The sequence below is a fragment of the Micromys minutus genome, assembly GCF_963924665.1.
Source record: "Micromys minutus genome assembly, chromosome: 1".
Classification (NCBI taxonomy): Eukaryota; Metazoa; Chordata; class Mammalia; order Rodentia; family Muridae; genus Micromys; species Micromys minutus.
In genome coordinates this window covers 224,533,989-224,557,192 of record NC_137969.1, presented here as the reverse complement: position 1 = coordinate 224,557,192, position 23,204 = coordinate 224,533,989, and the positions used below count along the sequence as shown (strand labels likewise).

At 42.5% G+C, this 23,204-nt stretch overlaps 1 protein-coding gene and 1 long non-coding RNA gene across 2 annotated transcripts in view; one reads left to right on the top strand and one right to left on the bottom strand.

Annotated features, from left to right (window-relative positions):
• RAD51B (RAD51 paralog B) overlaps positions 1-23,204 on the bottom strand; it is a 489,070-nt gene that overhangs the window by 34,989 nt on the left and 430,877 nt on the right. Inside the window, exon 8 of the mRNA XM_080914684.1 lies at positions 11,916-12,019. Within this exon, the coding sequence (XP_080770810.1) occupies positions 11,916-12,019 (104 nt within the window). The remainder of the gene's footprint in view (positions 1-11,915; positions 12,020-23,204) is intronic.
• Positions 19,463-21,436, top strand: LOC308434221. Its single transcript, XR_013975468.1, has 3 exons — positions 19,463-19,535; positions 20,133-20,278; positions 20,913-21,436. It is a non-coding gene; the product is annotated as an uncharacterized lncRNA (long non-coding RNA).

Sequence of the window (23,204 nt, the reverse complement as noted above, 5' to 3'; positions counted from 1 at the left end):
GGGGGCGTTTTACAAAAACCTGGAAGCTGAAAGTTCTCCACATTCACTGCTCATCATACCCATTGACATTAAATTTGCCAGAATTAGCTGGGGAAGGAGGCCGGGTTACCCACAGGAGATCCCTTCTCCAAGAAAGCGGAGGTGGGGTGAGGGGTTCTACTGTAAAGTCTGCTTTCTCCCCTCCCCCGAGCAAGCGTTGCCAAGCATTTCATCTGACAGCTGCCTATTCAGAAGCCAGGGTTCTAACAGAGAAAATGACAGGGTTCTAACAGTTAAAGGCTTTGTCTAACTAAAGGCAGAAGCGTTAGGAGAGGTCTTGTGTTTATGGCTAGATACACAAAAAAGACTATTCTAACAAATACTAACATTTTAATAAATTTTTTAAGTTCAGGCTTTCCATGTACTATATGCCATCTTAGACTGTTCTGCATTGCTATATCTGAATATCACAGACTGGGCAGTTAGTAACTACAGAAATGTATTTCAGCTCTAAGGTGTCAGACATCTGAGATGAAGTGCCTTGTAAGAACCGTTCTTGTGCATAATCACACAATGGAAGGACAAAGAAAAGTCGAGAAAGAAATGAAAGGGGGCCCACTCACATTCCCACCATAATGACATTAACCTAATCACAAAACCTTATGGTACAGTCATCTCTTAAATAGCTTATCTTTAAAACAAAATTAATGAGTTAACTAATTACATGTGTGCACAAGTGTGCCTGTGTGCTGGTTCGGACATGCCACTAGGACAACTGCCCAGAGCTGGTTCTCATCTTCCCTTCATGGAGGCACAATCTCTGGTACTGCTATTGTACTGAATACTCCAGGCTAGCCTTTGAGCTTTGGGGGAAATTTTCCATTTTGTTATTGAAATGCCGGGATTGTAGATGCAAAGATCTGCATCTGGATTTTTACATGACTCTGGGTACAACCTGAGTTATTGGGCTTTCATGTTTAGTGTTGCTCTTACCTACTACACTATCTCCTTACTATGTCCCTGTTCCACCTCTTAATACAGTTATTTACAACAACAATCAACTTTCTAAGATACACATTCAAACTGTAGCATATACTTTTGTTTGCAACTGAGTGGGTAAAAACAAATCACATTTTAATATATATATAAAAGGAACAAGGCCTTACCAATGCTATGGCAGACTCTCAACTAATTCAACTAATCTCTATGAATTTAGTTAGGAAATACTCCGCCTCTGGATAATTATACTTTACTGTGGAGGTGTCCCAGAGACTACTGTTCTACTAAGACTAAGGTTATGAATGGTGTCTTAGAAGACTGGCTTTGTCAAATCAATGGGATAAAATGCTGATGGCTGTCAGCTGAGATAGTCCCAAGGATTTCAGAGCAGGGGTGGGGATGGCAGACAAAAGCAAAAACAGTGCCAGAATGGAGTCACAGTAGGAAATGGTTATCAGTTACAAGGGCCTAACAGCTCACACAACTACCCAATGTAGGGCAGTATATCTAGAGAGAACACTGTATAAGTGGTGATTAATAAAAGGGGACCACGTGGTATAAGGACAGCTGTTGAAGGGTTGGAGGCCATGTTGAATCTATTAAACCTTTGTCTTCCAATACTAGTGAAAGACCACAGAATGGTCAGTCATAGGAAATAACTAAGGGCTGCTAGATGGAGATCCAAACAACCTTTTCAAGGTGAAGACCATTCCGTTCTTTGAAGGACACATACTATCTAATATAACCACTCCCGGTGGCTACCCCCAGGAATTGAACAGGGGATGTAATTTCAAGGATGTAATTCTAAGTTGCATGTGTGAGCAACCTTACATTAATATGGGATATAGTATAGGATGAAGGTTTAAAACCCAAAGGTGTAGAGGAGGGAGTACGTATGTATAACTGGAGCTGGCACAAAGCAAAAGGAAAATTCTGGGCCAGAAGCCATGTGATTTAGAGCCAAAATTTAAAGCTCTATAAACCTCATTGTATTCACCTATAAACCATATGTAGAAATGCCCACCCCATAGAGTTATTATGAAGCTGTAACAAGAGAATACCCACAAAGAACTTAGGAGAGTAACTGACTCAAAAGAAACCCAATAAATAGCTGGGATAACAAAGCAAAGTAACCCCAAAGACAGGATTGTGGGGGCTTTGGGTGGACAGCTCCTGGCCCCTTCCAAATATACCCAGGATCTCAGTTCGGTTTTATGAGCTCTGTGAAGATGCATCTCATCTGTGGTTCTAACGGGCAGTGAAGAGCTCTGTTGGAGAGCGTTACACCATCATTCCAGCCCAGGGTCTTCCTGCCAGTTCTGAAAAGAAGCTTTGGACAGTAGGCAGGGGATACAGGCACCATAGCTTGGCTATCCAAAGGTATTTTCAAAATCACAATCCTTTTGGTAACAATAAAACAGGAGTCCAAAATCAAGTACACACAGTCTTTGTCCAAAATGCCAAGACTCTAAAGTTCTGCCAAGCCCAGCACGGAAACTTCCAGAAGGAGACCCTAAGATGTAAAGCCTCTGTTTCAAGCATTTCAACCAAGACAGTTGTCAGAAGCCATTGCCTGCTTTAGAGAAGTCTAGGGACAGGGAGAGGGGCAACAGGGGTAGAGGGCTGAGGGAGGAAAGGAGTATGTCATCTGAAAACTCCAAATTAGATAAAGCAGCAGAAATCACGAGAGCCCAGTGACTTATATTGCTTCTGACAACCAATCATGCATTTGATAATGTGCACTGTATCATAAAACGTTACAGTAACATAAGACTTCATAAATTTGAACGGAATGCCAGAGGCATATCCATTTACCCTTACACATCCATCATGTAACTCCCCGTCTGCAGCCAGTCTCTGCCCCTAACTTTGTAAGCTGTTTAGATGCTGGAAGAGCCTCACTTTACCCACTGCTCCAATCAGGGACCTCGGAAAGAACGAGAAATGCAGATTAGCACTGTACCTGACTCCGCACTCTCAGCCACAGCCCCTCAGGGAAATAGTAGAAGCTATTGACCCAGGTAGCCGCAGTGTACTGTATGGATCCTCCCTGGCAAAAGCAGCCAGACTGCAGTACTACGACCTGGGCCTGCTTCAGTGTCATATGCAACAAGGTGTTTGGAGTGACACACCCAGATAAAATAGAGCACTTCTTCACCAGACAATGTCAGAGTATTTTTAAGCTAAAAGAACACTAAGAACAAGGAAAGAAAACATCAAACAGAACATCATTCCTTGTTCCTGAGTGGGAGGTGCCCTCCTCACCTTCTAACTCTTCTCCTCCTAGAAGAAGCTTTTAGTTCTGCCTGGAACTCTGGGACCAGACATGATGCCCTTACATGGCAGAACACGGGCCCCCATGCAGAATGCCTCCTGCTTTCTGCTGCCTCATGCCCTGTAATGTCTTTTCTCGGTGAACACATAAGACTCAAAAATGAGATAAGCACAAAGAATCTTCCACAGTGGAACAAACAAGAAAAGGGCCAGGAAAGGACCAACTAACTGCCTTTAACCTGTGAAGGAGGCAACAGGAAACTTGGGGCAGAAGAGTGTCCTTCCAAGAGCACAAATGACATCTCAGGACATTGTCTGTAAGCAGAGATCCTCCATTGGGAATTCCTTGCTCACTGTGAGGTTTAACTGGGAAAAAGATTCTGAGTCTCCTAGCTGAGTCCAAGGTCTAAAGATAGACTTTTATAATTCATTGCAATGTAGAGCGGGAAGGTGATTGTAAGAATATATTTTTGCAGAGTTCTGTAGAATGTTTTCGTGCACTACTGAAGGTCATAGGAGATATAAATAGCACATCACTCATTAATCTTAGATTTTGCCTGTTTGGGTACTTTTATGAAACTCAGCATCTATCTTAAAGATTCATCAGAGACAATGAAAATGGCAACATGTCAGGAGTGAGGAGAAGTGAATTCTAATTCCACATCATTCTTGCCAGCTTCAGGGCAGTGTATTAACCACTTAGCCCCAGAGAACTTGCCCAACTATAGGTTAGTTATGAGGTTAGAAGAGAGCATAAGCCTAACGGCCACTGTTTCAAGAGTCATCAACAGCTTCCTAAAGACGCCAGACCCTGCCTTAACACCGTCAGTGGGGAGAGGGCCCAGGGCCTCCTGGGTCACAGGCATCTTAGCTTATCCAGTGACTTATCAGTGTAGTTAGAGACGATGGTAAAAATAGGAGGTATTTTAAATGAGACACTGACCAACCAATTCATAGTTGATGAAGATATGAAACTCTTCTTTCCCTTTGGTTTCCCCAATCAAAGGTCTGTTTCATGGTTTCTTCACTCATAACTAATGAACCATGGGGGAACCGCAGCATCCTCCCCAACCTTCATTTCCAAATGAGCCAAACATATTTCAGTGTCCTTGACTTGCAGGTCACAGGCTTTGTCCAAGAGACTGCATAACTGTTTTCCTATGTTGCTTCCCAACTGAAAGCATTTTCTTTTTTAAAGCTAGAAAAACAGGGTCTTCAGTTTGGTTCCAAAGCCCCATGTCTCTTTTACTTCCTGTAACTCCTTAGATTTCTCTGGAAAAAAAAAATTCACTCAACTGTTTGGCTTTCTTTCCTTTGGAAGTTAGAGCTGGGAGGGTCTCTGTACCAGGGGACTTGGAACTAGACAATAGTATGTAAAAATAAAACTTCTCAGAGCTGGGAAGGAGGGAGGTAAAGGCTTTTCCTGGAGACTCGGCCTTCAGAGCTCTGAGTAGACACAGCACTAAGCTCCTGGTAGTTGGAGACCAGGATCCTCAAAGAGAAAAAGAAGAACATGTTAAGCAGGAATAAGCCTGCTACAAAGTAAGGGCATATGGTTTAATATACTAATGAATGTATTTTTATCCACATATGTTTTCTGTATTTTTTAAAAGTGTTTCTTGGTTTCTATTCTTTGAAATGGTGGTAACAACTAATTTTATAACTCGGACAAAAATGCTTTCACTTTTATTTAGATGTTCAATGTCTCTAAGGTGCTCAGAATCTCCTAGGAAAGATCCATTCTTGAGTGAAGGTTCATGATCTGTCATAGCTGAAGAATAGAATAAAGGACCTTCAGCAGAAGGGCCAGGGACCAACTGCATCTGTGTTTTTAACCGAATATGCCCAAGGCCTTAAGATAGAGCCCCTTTTCCTGGGATACACTAAGAAATGGTGATAGCAGGCGTACTGATGTTTTTCTTTTAAAAATTTTTGTTGTTATTATTATTTTAATGTGTATGGTGTTTTGCTTGAATGTATGTTTGTGCACCACATGCATGTAGTGCCTGCGGAGGCCAGAAGAGGGTGCTGGATCCCTGGAAGTGGATTTACAGATTGTTGCAAGCTGCTATACAGGTGCTGGGAACACCTGGAACCTGGTACTGGTTCTTGGGTCCTCAGGAAGAGCAACTTCTAAACTACTGAGCCACCTCTCCAGCCCCCAAGGAGTCATAACAAGCTTGTGTGTGTGTGCATATATGTATGTATGTGTGTGTATGTGTGTTTGTGTATATGTGTGTGTCTTTTAGGTGGTAAGAAGGATAGGGATATGTGTATCTTATGTGTGTAGATAGTCATGGGGTTGTTGACTTGGTAACTGTTTCCTTTTCTCCATTAGACCTGTGTATATGCTCAACATAACTGTTTGTGGTCACAGCGTCCTTTCAAATAGAATTTCCTCAGGTTTTTCTTTACGTACCTGCCTGCCTACTTACCTCCTACTTACCTGGTGACCTGAGAAAAGAAAAATAATTCTTTAAAAGTCACCATTTTCCTAATCTACAATACCTGTTTAAGAACATTTCTGATTGAAGAGTGTGGGCAAAAGTTCAGATTTCACACTTGAGCAGTATGAAAAGGGAACGACATTCATACCCAAGGCAATGCACTGGCTGGAATTTCATTTCCCCTTGGCTATTTCTACAAATATTTGTGCTTAAAAGAAGTTCCTCCCACCCAGTAGCATGGCCAAATTCTCTTTTGCATATGTGATCTGTGAGCACTCTCGTTCTCTCCCCCCCTCCCCTACTTCTTCACCCTTGCTCTCTCTCCCTACCTACAAAGAGCAGGCAAGCAGATGTGCTGGGGTGAAGAGCAGGCAAGATAGTATGGTAACCTAGAAGCTGTCTGTGAGAAGGGTTTATGTTTGCATTAGGGCTTAACTAAGTATGATCTCTAAATCAGAAATATTCGGAGAAATCTGAAAGCAAAGAGACACAAAACTGGCTTACACCACCTAATGTCATTTCATGTTTGAATGAATACAGGTGTAAGTCCCACATTGTAACCAATTCTACCTTAAGGACTTCTGTACCCTGAAGTAGTCAAGCCACCTGCCCCTGAAGGTGGCTATATGATCGCTCCCTCGTGTGACATGGGCCATGTTTAGGGCTCTAGCTTGATGCCTATGAGGATTCAGGTAGACTGGCTCCTGCTCTTCCACAGCTCCCAGCAGATTGCTTCTGAACTGTCTCCATGGTTAGTACTCCTATTATACTGCTATACAGATGTCTGCTTGCAGTTGTGGTCTGATGGGAAACTTTTCAACTGACTACTAATGCTTTAAGGAACTATTAAGCTGCAACATCCAATATGAGGAAGAGTAATTCAAGGCTGGGCTCATGTATTAATAAAAGAATGCTTCTTCCTCATCATTTGTTTTATAATTGTCCACCTCTTTACCTTTCATCTTCTTCCAGAACAAAGGCCTTACATGTGTGTCAGCCAATGTCCTCAGCTCTGAAGCTACATTTTCAGTGAGCTCCTAATTTGGAGCTTATGAGTATCAGAAGAGACCTAAGTATCTGGTACAATTGTAATCAGGAGGGTGTCAATGAAGGCTGTGTCTTCACAGTGACAAAGGCTGAGTCTTTGAAAAGTACAAAATGGATTCTGAGAAAATTCCATCATCAGAAAGGAAACACTGGATACTCAAGTCCAAGCCCTCCACCCCCTAACAACCTATAGCATTGAGGAAAGCTACAGATCCAAATCAGGATTAGGACTTGAGTATAGTTATTGGTCTTATCAATAACATATTGGCTCATCTCTCAAGTATTCAATAATTTTAGGGTGTCTCCTCAGTAGAAGATGAAAATACCATTATAAAGTCTATTCAAATAAACTGCCTATATGAAATGGCCACTTCTTTCCAATCTGTTGAAATAAGAGAGTCATAATATTTATTTCATCAAGAGCATGTGAGGTTTAGCCAGGATTAATTTATTTCATTACTCCTTTTTGGGCACTTCAAAATTTATATAATGCCATATGTGGTTTGTAGAAAGAAACTTCATGAGGATTTGATGGAAAATACTCTGAATGTTTCATCAGGATTTGCTTCATTTTCAATCACAGCCACCTACACTCCAACTTTCTGAGTCATCATAGGGAATCTGGTGCTTCAAAAACTCCTCAAATGCTAGTCTTGACCAATTCACTGTGTATATTGCTCTCTCTCTCTCTCTCTCTCTCTCTCTCTCTCTCTCTCTCTCTCTCTCTCTCTTTAAGAAGATCTATTTATTTTATGTATATGAGTACACTGTAGCTGTCTTCAGACACACCAGAAGAGGGCATCAGATCCCATTACAGATGGTTGTGAGCCACCTTGTGGTTGCTGGAAATTGAACTCAGGACCTCTGGAAGAGCAGTCAGTGCTCTTAACCACTGAGCCATCTCTCCAGCCCATATTTCTCCCTCTTTAATCCTCCCAGAATCTTTACTAAAAGCAGAGCCTTCTATTTACTATTTACACCTCTGCATTTACTAATTATTGATGCTCTTATAGAACATACTACCTTCATGGTTGTCTTTCCAAGCAAACTGAGCAATTCGAGGGAACCAGCTACATTTCTTCATTCTTTCTTTATTCTAGTATCTTCCGCCATAATGTGTAGACAGAGGGTGATTCAATAAAAACTTGTTGAACAAATGCTGGGAGGAACACTCTGCTCAGTTACAAGGCAGGATCCAGCCTATGCCAACACATATGACTACCTTCCAGCTGTTCTCTGCTGGGCACCATTCTAACATCTTCCCTTTCTGCCCATTCTTAGTTAGCTGTTATGTAAAGCACAGGCTCTCAACCTCACTAGCTCATTAAAATCATCTGGGTGAGCCATTACACATGAAATGAATGCTGTTGCTTATGCATGATCTCCTGTTCCCCCTCCCCAGGCAGACTCTGCTTTAGCTAGTCAACACAGAACTCTCACTCTGGAGCCACAGTGTAGCCAGGCTTGAGAAACACTGGTTGGAACTACTTGGGTCCCATCAGCCTCTCCTGGTGTCTTCTCAGAACCCCCCTGATGATTTCACCTTTCTTTAGATTCACAGTGGTTACTGTTTTAGTCATTCACGCAGGAGTTACCCAGTCACTGCCCTTCAGTATCCCTTACTCTAGACTTCCTCTTGATTATTCATGAGTACATACATGTGCATACACAAAATCTTCCATCCTCTACTGGAAGGCACTCAAGATCAGAACTATGCCTTCTTCCTGGCACCTCTATGCCATGCACTTGGTGAGCTCACACATATTTCTGGATGATCTTAAAGGTCAAGGATAAGACTAAAACCTAGTAGAGGCCACTTTAACTCTACTCGAGAGTCATGTCTTCAGTTAGGAGAAAAATACTGCAAAATGATTAGAGCAGGGTTGAAGCAGTGCAGGGAAGGTACAAATCAAAGCCAAGTGGAAAACAGCCCTGAATTAGTTCAAAAGAAAGCATATTGCAGCGTTGTAAGAAGGCTTTTACAAACACAGAAGCAGAATAAACAAGAGGCTGAACTTGGTTTGTACCCTGATAAGGAGATTTCTTTCTTAGTTATATAATTTTACAAAGTTTCCAGGGTGTAAAGAAATAATCAGCCAAGTGGGGGTGGGCTCCTTCCTCTGGACAATACAATTTAACTCCTATGCTAATCAGCTTGACCTGACCCCAGGCTGGCTCGATGATCCCAGACTAAGCCTTATATTCAGGAGCCCTGGTGCAGGATAAAACATAATCCTCACCCCATAAGTTTGATCCCTTGGTAGAGTGGTCTCTGTTTGCAGACTGAAGACAAAACACAAACCAAGGCACACAAATGATACCTGCTGTCCTTGAGTTGGTGTCTCAGAAGTATGGATATCCTAAAATGGCCCTACAGCTCTCCAGCTGAGAAGCACCATAAGAAGGTATTTCTAGGCTAACTTGAAAGGATTGTTTTGTTACCCATATCACCAAAAAGCCTTATCTTCATATGGCTTCACTGTGTTGTCAGAAGTAAGACCACAGGAAAGAACAAATGAATCACTAAGCTTCCTATCTGCTTAAGCAAGATAAGGTCATCAGATTGAGACGTGTTTCTTATACCCTAGGTATTATAATCCTAGGTATTAGGTCACATATTTAACAACATATTTTTACTGAGAAATTAAATGTATGTTATCTTTTCTGGATTGGTAGTCTGGTCATATCTTTATTAATTGTTCACTGTTGTTTGAAAACAAGACTTGAAGGCATTCAAGTCTGCTGCTGACAACAGGGCAACACGTTTTCCTTTGTAGATCATACCACTGACCCATCTAATAAGATATGAGTTTATAGACTGTCACTCATCCATCCACACTTTGTTCTTGTGGCTTCTTGTGATCAATGGCCTGTGTTTGACCCTAACAACCAAGAGCTTCCCAAATCCTCAAGTCACCAAAGATAAAAAAAAAAAAAAAAAAAAACCCAAAAAAAACATTGGTTCTGTTAAGAACATACTGTTGACAAAATAGACATGGGTAAACATGTTATAAGGAGACCAAAAATATGGTTTTAACCTTATTTATTTATAAATTTTGTCTAGAATCAGAAAAACTAGAATCTGAAAGCCTGAATTCCATGGTACTCCTCGTGAAAGATCATAGAATCAGTATGTTTCAGGAAGAAAGCCATCAAATTGAAGGCAGAGATACTATGGGTTTTCAAGTATACTATGGGTCCATGAAGTAAAAGAATCAATATTGATGTTGAGAACACAAAGGTCACTGTACTCACAGATAAGCACTAAGGAAACCAGAAATGTTAAACACACAGGCTTGTCTCTTGGATGGAAGAGATGTATACCTGTTTGGTATACCAGAAGGCCAGGAATGGATACACAATTAATAACCCGGTGACCTTTGCTATCTGTAGGGCCAAACCTCACCCGAATGTCCCAGGTTGTTTATTCCAGACTCTTCCTTCTTAGCCCCTTATCTTTAACTTTGTTTCTCAGTCAATAGAATCCATCCTTACGGATGTCACAAGTACTTTAGAGCCTGATGACCTCTGCATTATCTGTATGACCGAGGCCAAACCAGATCCTAGGCCCTTCAGCAACAGAGTCCATCTTTATAGAAGAGGACAAATGTTCTTTGCAAAAGAGTTTTGATGTAGTCATACCTTAGGCTTTACTGTGCACACGGGATTGAGATAACCTTTACCAGGAAACTTCTTTCCAAACTTGTATTATATTTAAATGTATCTAAAATAAACTGCTTGGTGTCAGATTTTCTTAGTTTGAACCAACACTAGATAAGTCATGTTAACTGGATTTGCTTCTTGCCTCATGAGGACTGTTACTCTGCCAGCCTCGGTGGTCACAGAAACCTCTGCCCACATGGATGCACAAAGAATATTTTCAGTTCTTTTTCTGATAGATACAAACTGCTGATTTATCGACATTCACCACCTAGTGGTCAAGGGGTTCTCCAGAAACCTTCTGGGTGTGTTCTATCAAGAAAAGTCTTGGACTCAGGACCAGGATACTGGAATCACAGTGGAAAGGTGTTTCGGAGGGAACAGACATGCTAAAATCTGCAAACAAAAGAATGCTTCCTTGGATGGATCAATCAGCTTTATCTTTTCAGAACAGGGCTGACCTAGTGTCCAGGCTAAAATATTGTTTACACAGGCCCAAGAAATTCAAGAATCCTCTGGTCTGTAACCAAGGACATCCATAAAGTTGTCTGGAAAAGGCAAATAAATGCCTATATCTGTATTTGATGATTCCTGCCTCCTTGCTAGAAAAGAGTCAATCTATTTCCTGCTGTAAAAGCAACCCATCCTGCCCCATCTCCCCTGGAAAGGACCACCTGCGCCATCTCCTTCTTTATTAACCTGGATTCGATGTGTATTTAGCTGGCAAACCTGGCATGTGAATTCTGCTCTGCTCAAAAACATCAGGTTATTCACCTAATCTTTTCCCTTTGCCCGATTTCCTGAGAGACGCTAACTCAATCTGGTCCAAAAGTGGGATAAAGTTGAGGCAGGACATCAGGAAAATATAAACTTTGTGAGTTTTAAAAAGATCAGGCTCTAGGGTTCCTTTCTGGAATTGAGAGAAGATTAAGAAGGGGGTGGGCAGTGTTCTTCTCTCTTGAGGTCAGAAACCTAAACATGGGCCCTGAGAAAGTCCTTATGCTTTCAGAGCAACCTCTGACGTCACTTAGCTCTTTAAACCACTAGCATATGTGGGGATGTAAAAGCATCCATAATCTGGGCTTATGCACCAAGCATAAATTGTCTAGCTTAAGGTCTCAAAACATACACATGCTAAGAAAAAGCATGACAATTATTTAATTTGCTCACAAATTAGCTAGTCTTCAACAAATATCTAACAGAATAAACACTTAGAGATGGAGGATTTTAAATCCCTCTAAGTGTGGTACCCAGTCATTCACAGATGTTGAAGAATTGCTAACCACAGACCCACTCTCAAATGGTTTTCCTGTGATAGGGCCATTTTCCTTTCCCTCCAACCCCCCAACACTCCCCCCCCCCCCATTTTACTGTAGTTGCTGTTAGGACAAGAGAGTTTTCCTTATGGTCCTCTAGTCAGTACTTGCCAAGAACAACCACCTTCAGACGCTCTGATTTCCTTTTCTCTAACCTTCATGCTTGAAGAACTCTGTGGAAGCACTCACTCACCTGCCTTCTCTCTGAATCAAGGTACTGGAGAATCAGCCGGGTGTTCACATAGTGACCCCATGTGTTTCCTAGTGCAGCTACCAAACAGCTGGATCCAGAGGTGCCTGAAAGGAGACAGAGCAAAAACTGTTTGCAGAGGCCCTGCCTTACATGGCGTTTGACTTAGGCTCAGTCATTATTCTTACTCAAGGCTCAGTTCATCACAACGGAAGTGGATGAATTAGAGGAGCCTGGTGCTAAGGAACTGGTGACAAAATAAAAGCCAGCATGAGTTCTTAGCCTTAGTGAAAAGTGACTCCCAATGGGCAAACAAAGGCAGTTACACATTAACAAGGAGATGTGTGGTGTGGCAACTGATCATAAGGAACCACACCTCTCCCATGCCTGGGAGGAGGGCTCAAGCGCTACTCTATTGTTTATGAGCTGACTTTGTTTAGCTGAACTAGTAGACCTTCCTTTAGATTGTTAAGCATCTCAACTCAGTTTTCCTTATCAATCTCGTGGCGTATACATATAACATTCCTCTGCCCTCCCTCCTCCCCCTGTGTACATCCACACCCCAAAAGGGAATCTGGACAAGCTCAGCCTTTCACACCCAGTCCGCTTTAGCTTGCTCTATTTCAGGAGAAGCATTCCTTTACTCTCTAAGACGTTCCTGTAAGGAGGATCTGGACTGGGCTTCATGTGAATTCCTAGCTTACTTCAGATTGCATGTGGACAGCTATCTCCTATCTGCACAGCTTCACTGATCCCTTTTGACATGGCCAGGAGAAACCATCCCTGCTTCCAAACCCTCTCTTTCTCTTTAGAGGCAAGCTGCCAAACCCTGTTTCAGGGGATCCAGCTCCCACTAATTCAAGTCTGACACATCCTGAACTTGTGCCCTCTTTGACTCCAGGCCACGGCAGGGAAGCTGGCCTGAGGGGCAGGCATTGAACACTTTGCCTCCCACCATTGAGATGCCATCTCCTATGAACGAGGAGACTGAGGATATAGATTGCCTCCTCACGGCATCATCTCATCTGCACTCAACCATGGTCAAGTAGTATGTGGTCCTCTTTTCCCAGGACAGACAAAGTTTAAAGTAGCACCAACTCCACCAAGCTGAAAGTTCTTGGGTCTAAAACCCACAGCAGAGAAATGATTCTAATTTCTCTTAGCCAGAGGTGATCTTGTTGGCTAATGCCTAAGAGGGAGGGCTGGGGGCATCTAGAAGGTAGAGGCCAATGTTGTTGCTGAATGTCCTGTAATGAACAGAGAAGGACAAAGGGCTACCCACCCCTCAATAATATAACAGTTCTGGAACCCCAAAGTTAGGTAATGAATGCATTGGGTGGAAATCAATAACTCGGACTTCAATAAGGAGATTTAAAGAATTTAGCATAGAATAGAAGAGTAAAACATAAAGTAACCCTGGCTCATTGTGCACATGATCTGAAACATGAACAGAGGAAAGGAAAATAAATAATCTGGCTGTGGGAATCTGACTGGCTCACCCCCTGGTTTAATCCTTTTGGTCCTCTTGCCCTAGGATAAGATGCTAATGCCTGAACAGTATACTCAGCAGGCTTAGTCTTCTGTCCACCCCCCCTCCGACTTTACCTCTCTGAGCTCCCTCACTGAATGGCTTGAGATCTTTCCTCTTCTCAGTTCTTACCAGCCTTGACCTCTAGTCCGCAGGTGATAAAGTTCCCCACTAGTCACTACAGACTCTTCTGGCCTTCTCTGTTGACATTTACCTCGGAGAGCACTTCTTTGCCCTTTCTGTCTTTCACCTCCCTCTTCTTCATGGCCAGCTTTTTCCCCTATCTAATACTAAATGGTAAAAAGCCATTGAATGGTTATGAAATTAATGTTCATTATCAAGAGGCCAGGTCTTTCTTACCTCAGAGATGAACTCACTTCCAAGTTCCTTGAGAGTCTCAACCTTTCCATCTCCCTTCCACTGTCCCCTCCCCCTCCAGTGGTGTGTGTGCTTTGCTTGAGAGATACTGGGTTACCATGGTGGGAAGGGTATTTTCCTACAAGTAGATACTGCACTTTGAACACATTCCCCCACATCTTTCTGCTTTTGCCTTTCTTTCTTCTCCCTCCTTGTTAGCTACCTTTGATCTACTGTTTCCTTTCCACATTCATACCATATGTGCATATATGATTTATGAATCTATATAAAATCTAGGAAGTAGGAGTAAGAGAAAACATGTTAATGTTTGTCTTTTGGGGACCCAATTTACTTAATACAAGTATCACCAATTTCATCCATTTTTACTGAAAATGATATAATTTTTTTTTTCTTCATGTCTGAAAAAGTTCTATGTGTCTCTATTTACCATATTTTTTCTTAATCAGTCCTCTGTTACAGACAAAGGTTGATTCCATAATTTAGTTATTAGTTTTATGTGTATGAGTATTTTGCATGCATGTATGTGCACTACATGTGTGCATGGTGCCCACTGTGGCCAGAAGAGGGTGTCAGGTCCCCTGTAACTGGAGTTATAGACAGTTGTGAGTCACCATGTGGGTGCTAAGAGCGAAACCTGGGTCCTCTGTAAAAACAGTGACTGTTCTTAACTGCTGAACCATCATCTCTCCAGGCCCTCTTTTGATTTTTAAAAAGAAAAGTAAAAAATAAATGTTTTGAGTCAATTTTCCTGATTTAAAAGTATTGGCTTGGTCTGAGACTACTGCTCAGCGGTAGAGTACTTGCTTACCACATGTAAGGCCTTGAGTTCAATTCCATAGCACCACACATAAAATTTCCCTTATTATTTACATTTTAAAGGGTTTTATTGTTGTTCTTGCTGTGTTTTGTTTTGTTCGTATTTGTTTTTCAAAACAGGGTTTCTTTGTGTAGACCAGGAACCAATTCTGTACATCAGGCTGGCCTTGAACTCACAGTGATTTGCCTGCTTCTGCCTCCAAGTGCTGGGATTGGAGGCATGTACACCCCTCCCACCCCAGCTAAACAGATGGGCTTCATGCCCATCAAGATTTTCTATGTGCTCATAGAAAATATATGGTATGAACTCATATATAAACTCTACCCTGTATCCAGAGCTGTCTCTCAAATGCCAACTTCTCTTATTATCACATAAATTGCCTTCCTCCTTTAAGGTCACAAAACACTTTTTAAAATTCTCTCATTTACCTCCGTTTTCTATTGTGGCATATTATTTGCATGATTTTTTTTTGTATAATATACATTATAAATGAGCCAGAGGCATGTCTAGTTTGTGCCAGCAGGCCCTGTATCACTTAACACAGGGATGCTTACCCTGATCAAATGACTAATAAGTTATTTCCACTCAATGCTGAACCATGTTCTAGACTTGTTCTAACAACATATTTACATTCTTGATTCTACCTTAAGCTAAAATGAATAGGTTCGCATATTTTCAAGCAAACTGTAGAAGCTGTTTATGTGCCTCATAAGTGGGGGATTAAGTGGAGCTGGGCTTTACAGTTTGCCAAGAAAAGGCTATAAGTGAATAATTAGGAGTTACTAATTGGTTAAGAACTCACAACTTTTTTTTTTTTTTTTTTGGTGGCGATAAAACTGGAGGAGTGTCCTAGTTCTAACGTAAGGCAAAGGGTGGTTTTAGAGATCAGAGATACATTCAGGGCATGGGCGACTATTTTAAACATTTCATAAAAGTAAATGAATATGCAAATGATTCTAAAACAAATACAAATAAAGCAAACCAAAAAACTCTATACCACCAGGCCAATGAGAATAGGGTGGATCGGGAGCAGATGCTCAGCTGTTCTTTGGTCAGATACATTTGGGTCCTAATCAAGGGCTGTAAGGGCAAATGACAGAGAAAAGCTTCCAGGGAAAACTCTGAACCAGTGACCTTGAGGAGCCATGTCTCAGAAGTACTTACAAACATCAGGCCAGTGTAAGAATAACCCCACAGCAAGGCCTTAAAAGTTAATGATAAAGACAATGCTTTCAGTTTTACTATATGTTAGGTACTATGTTTGAATTTCATATCTCAGAACACATTTCTTGAGCCTATTAGATAGCAACACAGTCAATTCTATTGACAGACTTAAGCTATGAGAGAGGAAGTCAGTTCCTCAGAGCCATGTAGATTGAGTAATGGCACAGTGAGGGTTCAAAACTAGGCTGCTAACCCCTGTTTCGCTTAGTCTTCTCTGGGCTCATCATGCATGTTTTGAAGATCAAATGTCTTGTTATTCTCCTGTGCACAGGGGCTGAGAAGGGTCCTGGATTGCCCAAAGGCCCATCTCAGGAATGGTCCTGACAAGGTATCTTATCAGTCTTATGAAAATGCATGTCACTCAAACTCTACAACCAGCTTCCTTTGGTCCCATATTCAGTGATAACCCAGGGCAAGAGGTCTTCACAAGACAGCACATGCATGCCCTGGCTTGGCAAGGTATTTAACTTTGCTCACCTGGCCTCCTAGCAGCTGCATTCACAGAAGTCAGGTGGCCTCCAGCTGACCTTCCCTGGTCAGAGGCTTAAACTCTGCTTAGGAGAGGAAGATAGTTCACTTCACTCAGCTTCAAACACAGAAGAACTGCAGGTGGCCCTGGTGGCAGGGTCACCTAACACTGGTCAACAGAGAGGCTGTCAATTACGAAACATTCATGGCCTTGTTTCCTGTAGGAGAACTTAGTGGTCTTTTCTGTCTTTGGAGTTTCTAGCATTCCCATGAAAGGGCTGGAATACATGATCATTAATGCTGTTTATGGGAAATTCAAAGCAGGGAGAGTCTGCTTACTGGCTCTTTGTAAAAGGTAATTTCCTGCCCAGTGACCTCATTGGTTAGGAAACTGATAAGTGGGTCTTCTCTATGTTCATTTTCAGCGGAAGTTCTGAAAACTAGGGCACTCTCCCTTCCTCCCTTTTTTGAACAACTATGATATTTAGACCAGCCAAGGCTGTATGACTTCATTGTCTGGCATTTGGTTGGATTCCGATACAAATAAAAATTAAGTTAAAAAAATGAACTGGGACTTGAAGATATTTTCATTATTGGGTTTTTTTTTTCATCCTCACAGGCTTGAGCATGCAGAATCGTTTGAGTAAGGTCCCCAGCGCAGCTATTCACACCGAATCAAGACTTTCTCAAAAGACTGTGGGAATACCTATTCCCCACTCTCTCAGAGACTTGGTTAGGTGAGTCAAAGCTTGCTTGTCTCCTTCTGTGATTGCTTACCCATCTGTAAAATTCTAATAATAATTCTTGCCTCCAGGCAACCAAAGGTTCTTGATGACCCTAGATAGAGATACCTGATATGGATAAATAGCAGGAAGAATGACACAAACACAGATGAAAGCTGAGGAAGAGAAGACGTTTAACCGCAGCTTTCTCCAGTTCTTCATCCTAAGCTTTATCTGAGACAGCAGAGCTTAGGAATGAAGTGAGGATCAGGATGGAGATTCTGAAACTTCTCCCAGAACTGCTATCTTTTGGAGCCAGTTCCCAGCCTCTGGTGGGAGCTGGATAGGAAGGCACATTTCTTACATGGTCTCCCTGCTCTGTACACACAGGGTGTAGCCCTTTATGATGTCAGGGCTGGAGGAGGATAGCCAAGTTGTTAGGGAGCCTGGTTTCTAGAAGGTGATGGGCAACCCGTACCACTCTGTGTCAGTCAGTATTTAGAAAGGGCCTGGGTATGTGTGTGTGTGTGTGGGGGGGGTGCTGTAATGAAAAAGTTTCTTTTCTGAAAACATCTGAATTTATGACTTCTCTGCTAAACATTTCTGAGAGGTCAGACAGAGTTGCTAGTGAGTGACAGGAACATGTTTGCCCTGTGGCAGAGGACTCAATTTTAAACGAATAGACTTATGCATGTTTAAAAATAAGTGAAAAACCCACCTCCCAAACCAACAAAACAAACAACAACCCCCTAAAACCAAACTACCAAAGGGGGGACTTCCAGAATAGGAATGAAAGGGAAGGGAAGCTCTCGGGTTTAAAGGAGTGTGTGCTTTGGATACTTGGTCCTTCTTGTCCTGTTGGATAAAATGTAAGTTCCTGAGACAAGAAGTAGAAAATTAAAAACACCACTCAGGGTTTTCAGGACTAAAACATGCAGGGAAGGATGGTGTGTTACCATGGGAACTTCTATAGCACCCTTGATGGATCTGGCCCTGTGGTTCTACTTCTGGCTTAGCTGCAGGTTTTCCACAAGAACACTTGGGAGAAGGAACAGCTGAAACAAAGCACTCAGGAGTGAGCCTCAAGGGTCCAATTTCCCCAATCCTCAGTACTTCACCCATGGTCAGAAGGAGTTGCTCAAAGTGACTTCTAATATCCTTGGGCTTACTTACAAACAAAAACAAAACAAAACACAAAACCAGTAAACAAACAAAAACAAAACGGAGCCTATGGTATTTTGACAGCAAACAATTGGTTACTTATTCAGAGTGTCACCTTCTCTAGGAAGCCCAAGTGCACAGTACTTCCATACTGTCTTCGAACTGCCAGGTTCTACTCGGCAGCCGTTTACACCTAAAGACAGTACAAGTGTGTGATAACAGGTCTCTTCCCAGACCAGGGATTTTTCCTAGTCTATTCTAGCCACTACAGCCCATGAGGACCAACTTCTAACAAACACAATTTCCAATCAATAAAGCTTAAACTCCAGAGTCTGAGTGGTTGAATGGGACCAGATGGTGATCACCACCCATCCGACTCCATTTCTCCTGTTCTAGACCAAGCCAGGGAGCCACTGAGCTGCAGTAGGCAGTTTCTCATTGGCTCACCCGTTTGAACTAGGGAAGTGACTGGAGAATCTGGGTTACCCTTGTAGAGCAATGAAGCAGGGGAAACATTCAGATTCTTTTCCCTTGGCTTTCCAAGTAGTCTACACTGACTAATTGGGGGATCAACAGTTTTCACTGTGTCTGATGTAGAAAGACAATTCCAACAGCCAGAGCTGATGATGGATGGGACACTGCTGGGACAGTAGTTTTAAAACAAAAATTCAAGGTTACCTACGAGTTCCATGAAGCCACAGGACCAAAGTATCAAATAAAAAGATTTGGAAGGCTCAAACATTTATTCTCCAACACAATTTCCTTGGGGGCTTTAAGTTCACTAACGGAACCTGCAAACCAGCTGTCTTTAGTGTGCTCTCTTCTTCCTTGGGTCTCTAAAACTGACAATAAACTGTAGGTCAAGTTCCAACGGAAGTGATATTTCTGACCTAGCTCTATAAATAGAGTACTGGAAAAAAACCATCAGCTGCACAGACTGGCCCAGGAACCACACGATATCTATTAAGCAACCACAGTATCTGTGCTGCCATCTTAGATGAGAAAGAAATAGCTTGTGTTATTTATAATCTTCTGAGTTTTTAGATTCTCAAAATACTTGGAAGCTATTGGTCTTTCAGATTTACAAAGAAGAGATCTGAGACATAAAGCCATGCAACAACTGTTCCACCCAATAGCATCTGCTCACAGCCCAGTGACCTGCTAGAGGACTAGGCCACTTTGTTTAGGTCATGGGGAAATTGTCATCTCCAGGCTCTCTTAATTGTTGTCCAGTGTTTGCTTGGATCATATACTCAGCCTGACTCAAGTCTCAGCAACACTCATTACTGAGGAGACTAAGAAAAGCGAAGCAGAAGCCATAAAAGGTAGAGTAATCAGCACCTTTGGAATGCAAGATTTAGAGGTGGATTAATCTCCCGTAGCAGCAGGTGGAGCAGAAGTGGGGGTGAGCTAATCGCTCGGATAAAGCCTGGTATGCACCAGCACAAATCATTCAAACAGCCCCACTGATTTTTTTTGTATGGGGGGAAAATACTTATACTTTCCCAGAGTCTTGGAATGGCCATGTAAGTGATTATCCAATCGGGATGCTTTTGAAATAGAGATGGGCTCATTTGAGTCATAACAGGACAGCAGAGATGAATTGGGACTGTTCCGGGTGAACACAGGTGCCATCTAATAGGGCCGCCATGTAGAAACTGTCTGGAATCAGGGTGAGAAGGTTGCTCTTAGAAAAGGTCAGTCTGAAGACTATCCCATTTGGCAACCAAACTATCCCAACTATGTAGGGCGTCTTCTATGCTATGCTTGCAGTGGCAGGCATCAATATCTATAAATATAGTTAGGGAAAAAAATAGCTGGAATAGTCCCAGTGTCTGAGAAGGAAGAGGGAATCTCCACCCATGGGTTCAGCTGGCAACAATGCCCAGTAGATCACTGGAGCCCCTGAACCTCTCTTCCAGGAGCACTGCTTTCTCCCTGTTACTTTCTATTGGAGGGGACTGTCCTGGAGGATGACCTGTAATCAAGTCTCTCAATCTGTGAAAACAACTTGTCTGTGCAGGTGTGCATATCCATGCAATGCGTAGAAGCCAGAGGGCCACATCAGGTAGGCTGCCTTTCCATTGAGACTAGATTTTTACATTAATCTGGAGTTAAGCTGCGCACTGTAGTGCTGGGTTACAGGCAGGCACAGCCATGCCTAGATTTTATGTGGATGTTGGAGATCTGAATTTAGGCCCTCATGCCTGCTTAGCAAATGTTCTTATCTACTGATTATCTTTCCAACCCTGAGGAGAACGTCTAACTAATAATAAATTCAGTTATCAGAGTGAATGCACACACACACACACACACACAGACACACACACACACACACACACTCACACACCATCCTTAAGTTAACACTAGCAAAAAAAAAAAAAAAAAAAGCAAAAACTATTTAAAGAAACCTGAAGCACATTAAAAAAAAAAAAAAAAAAAAAAAAAAAAAAAAAAAAAAAAAAGCTCATTTAAAATAGGCCAGGATGTTTACATGAAATGCCCCTTGTCCCAAATGTATTTTTATTCTTTTGCTATGAATTTTTCAAATTCTACTTAACAGCTGCCTTGGTCCAAGCTTTGTTTTTCTGCTCCCATCATGGTATCTGAGGCAGCAGGAGGATGCCAGAGTTGCAGTCTCAGTAAATCTGTATTATGCATGGTCATCAGCTCAGGTTTTGACCATCTGATGTTTGTTTCAGGAAACACTGGCTGATGGAGAAGGAACACAGCTGTTTAGTCTGACGTCAGGTTGGTTGGAACCCTGACTGCTGGGGTGAGAGCAGTTCCTCAGACATGAACATTCAAACAACCGCCTTTCAAGAGAGCTGGAAAAGGCTAAAATAAATGGCATATCCTTTATCAGTTACTCTTCCTGGGGAAGCCCAAGTCATAGAAAATACATAAAAGCTGTACAGATGTCAGGCCTTAGTTCCGACTGTGAGACCCACTTAGCTGAAAAGCAAGGGGACTCTTCTGAAAGCTATGCTTTGACTTGAGGAACTCAGCTCACAAAGAAATGGAAATCCCAGGTCTTCGAGCCAGTCTCTTCACACTGAGGTGATGTGGACCTAGACCTATGTGAGCAGCCCCTACTTTATACATCTGCTCATTAGCTCTGCAAGCGCCAAGGACAGGAGGCAAAAGGAAATGTGCTTTATCAGGAAGTATATTCTCCATGAAAAATATTTCTGTGAAACCAGTGACTAAAAGATCTTAATACACAATGACATTTCAACTAAACACGGTATCTAATCCTGGACGGAACTCTGGAAAGCCAGCCATAGAAGTATTACTGGGACACCTGGCAAAGCTTAAATACTGCCTGTATATTAGATTACAGTGTTGTATCAATGTTAATTTCCTGGGTAAAAGAATAAATGTATTGTGGCTATTTGAGAGAGATTGTTGTTTTTGGGAGACAAATGAAAGTTGCAGGGGATGGAAGACCATGACATCTACAACATACTGTTAAATGGTGCCACAAAGACAATAACAATTTAATGATATTACAAAATAGATGGACAATGACAGGAAGCCAGAAAATAAAACAGGTGAGGCAGAATGCCACCAGCTAGGATATGGTATATGGTATACGAGCTCACTGTTCTTAGAGTGTCCCGTATAAAAATGTAAGTTAACTGTGGGGGATGGACTGGGCCACTCACAGTAGCAGATTGGGTCAAATGTTTCTTACATCAGAATCGCCTGGTTACCTCTTTAAGATGTTGAATCCAGAGCTCTAGGATTCAAACCCAAAATCTACGATACCAGCATTTCTACTGGCACTGTCCCCAACACAAACACACACACACACACACACACACACACACACACACACACACACACAGAGAGAGAGAGAGAGAGAGAGAGAGAGAGAGAGACATGCATGCACATGTACACACACATATACGAACACACATACACACACAGACACACACACACGCCCATATACACATGGACCCGTAAGCAGGAGTTTGTATTTCTGTTTCCAGTGGCCCAGGTGCCTTTGCATTGGGAAATCTTCAGTGTCTTGTGACATAGGCTCTGGATCCTTTTCATCTTGGAGACACAGCTCTGCAGAATGCCCTTTGGCCCAGTGTTTAAAAATGTTGTCTGCTGACTTTATCCTCATCTTAGCTCCCAAGGGGAAGAGAGAGGAGAGATGTGAGTGCTTTTCAGAGTGGCCATAACTCATCTGTCTGGAGCTGCTGTCTGAGGCGCCACCCAAAACATCCAGAAAGGGTGGAGGAGGGACAGCTGACAGTTTGTGGCATAAAACAGGTCAGGGCTAGAATGGGCCAGGTCCCTCTTTTAGGGACTCTCATTAAGGTGCTTCCTCTGTTAGACTCTTTGGCCTGAAGTTCTTCAAGGCACCAAAATGGTTCAGCATTCAAGGATCCAGCTCCTGCTGTCACTGAGGAACACTCAGGGGGTCAGGATAAGTAAAAGGGACAGGAGACAGCCACCCTCATGTGTCTCTAACTCTGGGGTTATATGTATAGCTCATAAAGTCAACTAAAATTTCTTTCCTTTGATCTTAAGACACAGGTACAATCATTACTCCTGTGTAAGAGGGAGGGAAGGAGGGAGGGAGAGACCTAGCCACTGTAGCCCACCTTGCTGCAGACATTGGGGAGGCCTGAGTCCAGACCTCTCTGCTGGCCCAGCTGCCTCCCTTCTGGCATCAGAGAGCAAACTGTGGTGGAGAATGCTTTTAATTATCACCTAGCATGAATGTGAGGATTTATTGTTATGCTTTCCTCCCACCCATCTCAATTGGCCCTCTGGGAAGCCGAATGACTGATAGGAATCAGTATACACTCTTGCATGCAGAGAATGGAATGTGGGCGGCACACATGTCTAGCCCCTGAAGGCCCTGAGCAGGGGAGAGGAGTAGAAGGAGATGGGTGAAGACCTCAGGTCTGCGAAGGCCTTCCAGAGTCCTTGGCAGAGCGAGACTGCTCTCCTAGCTACACAGGCGGCTCAGGTCC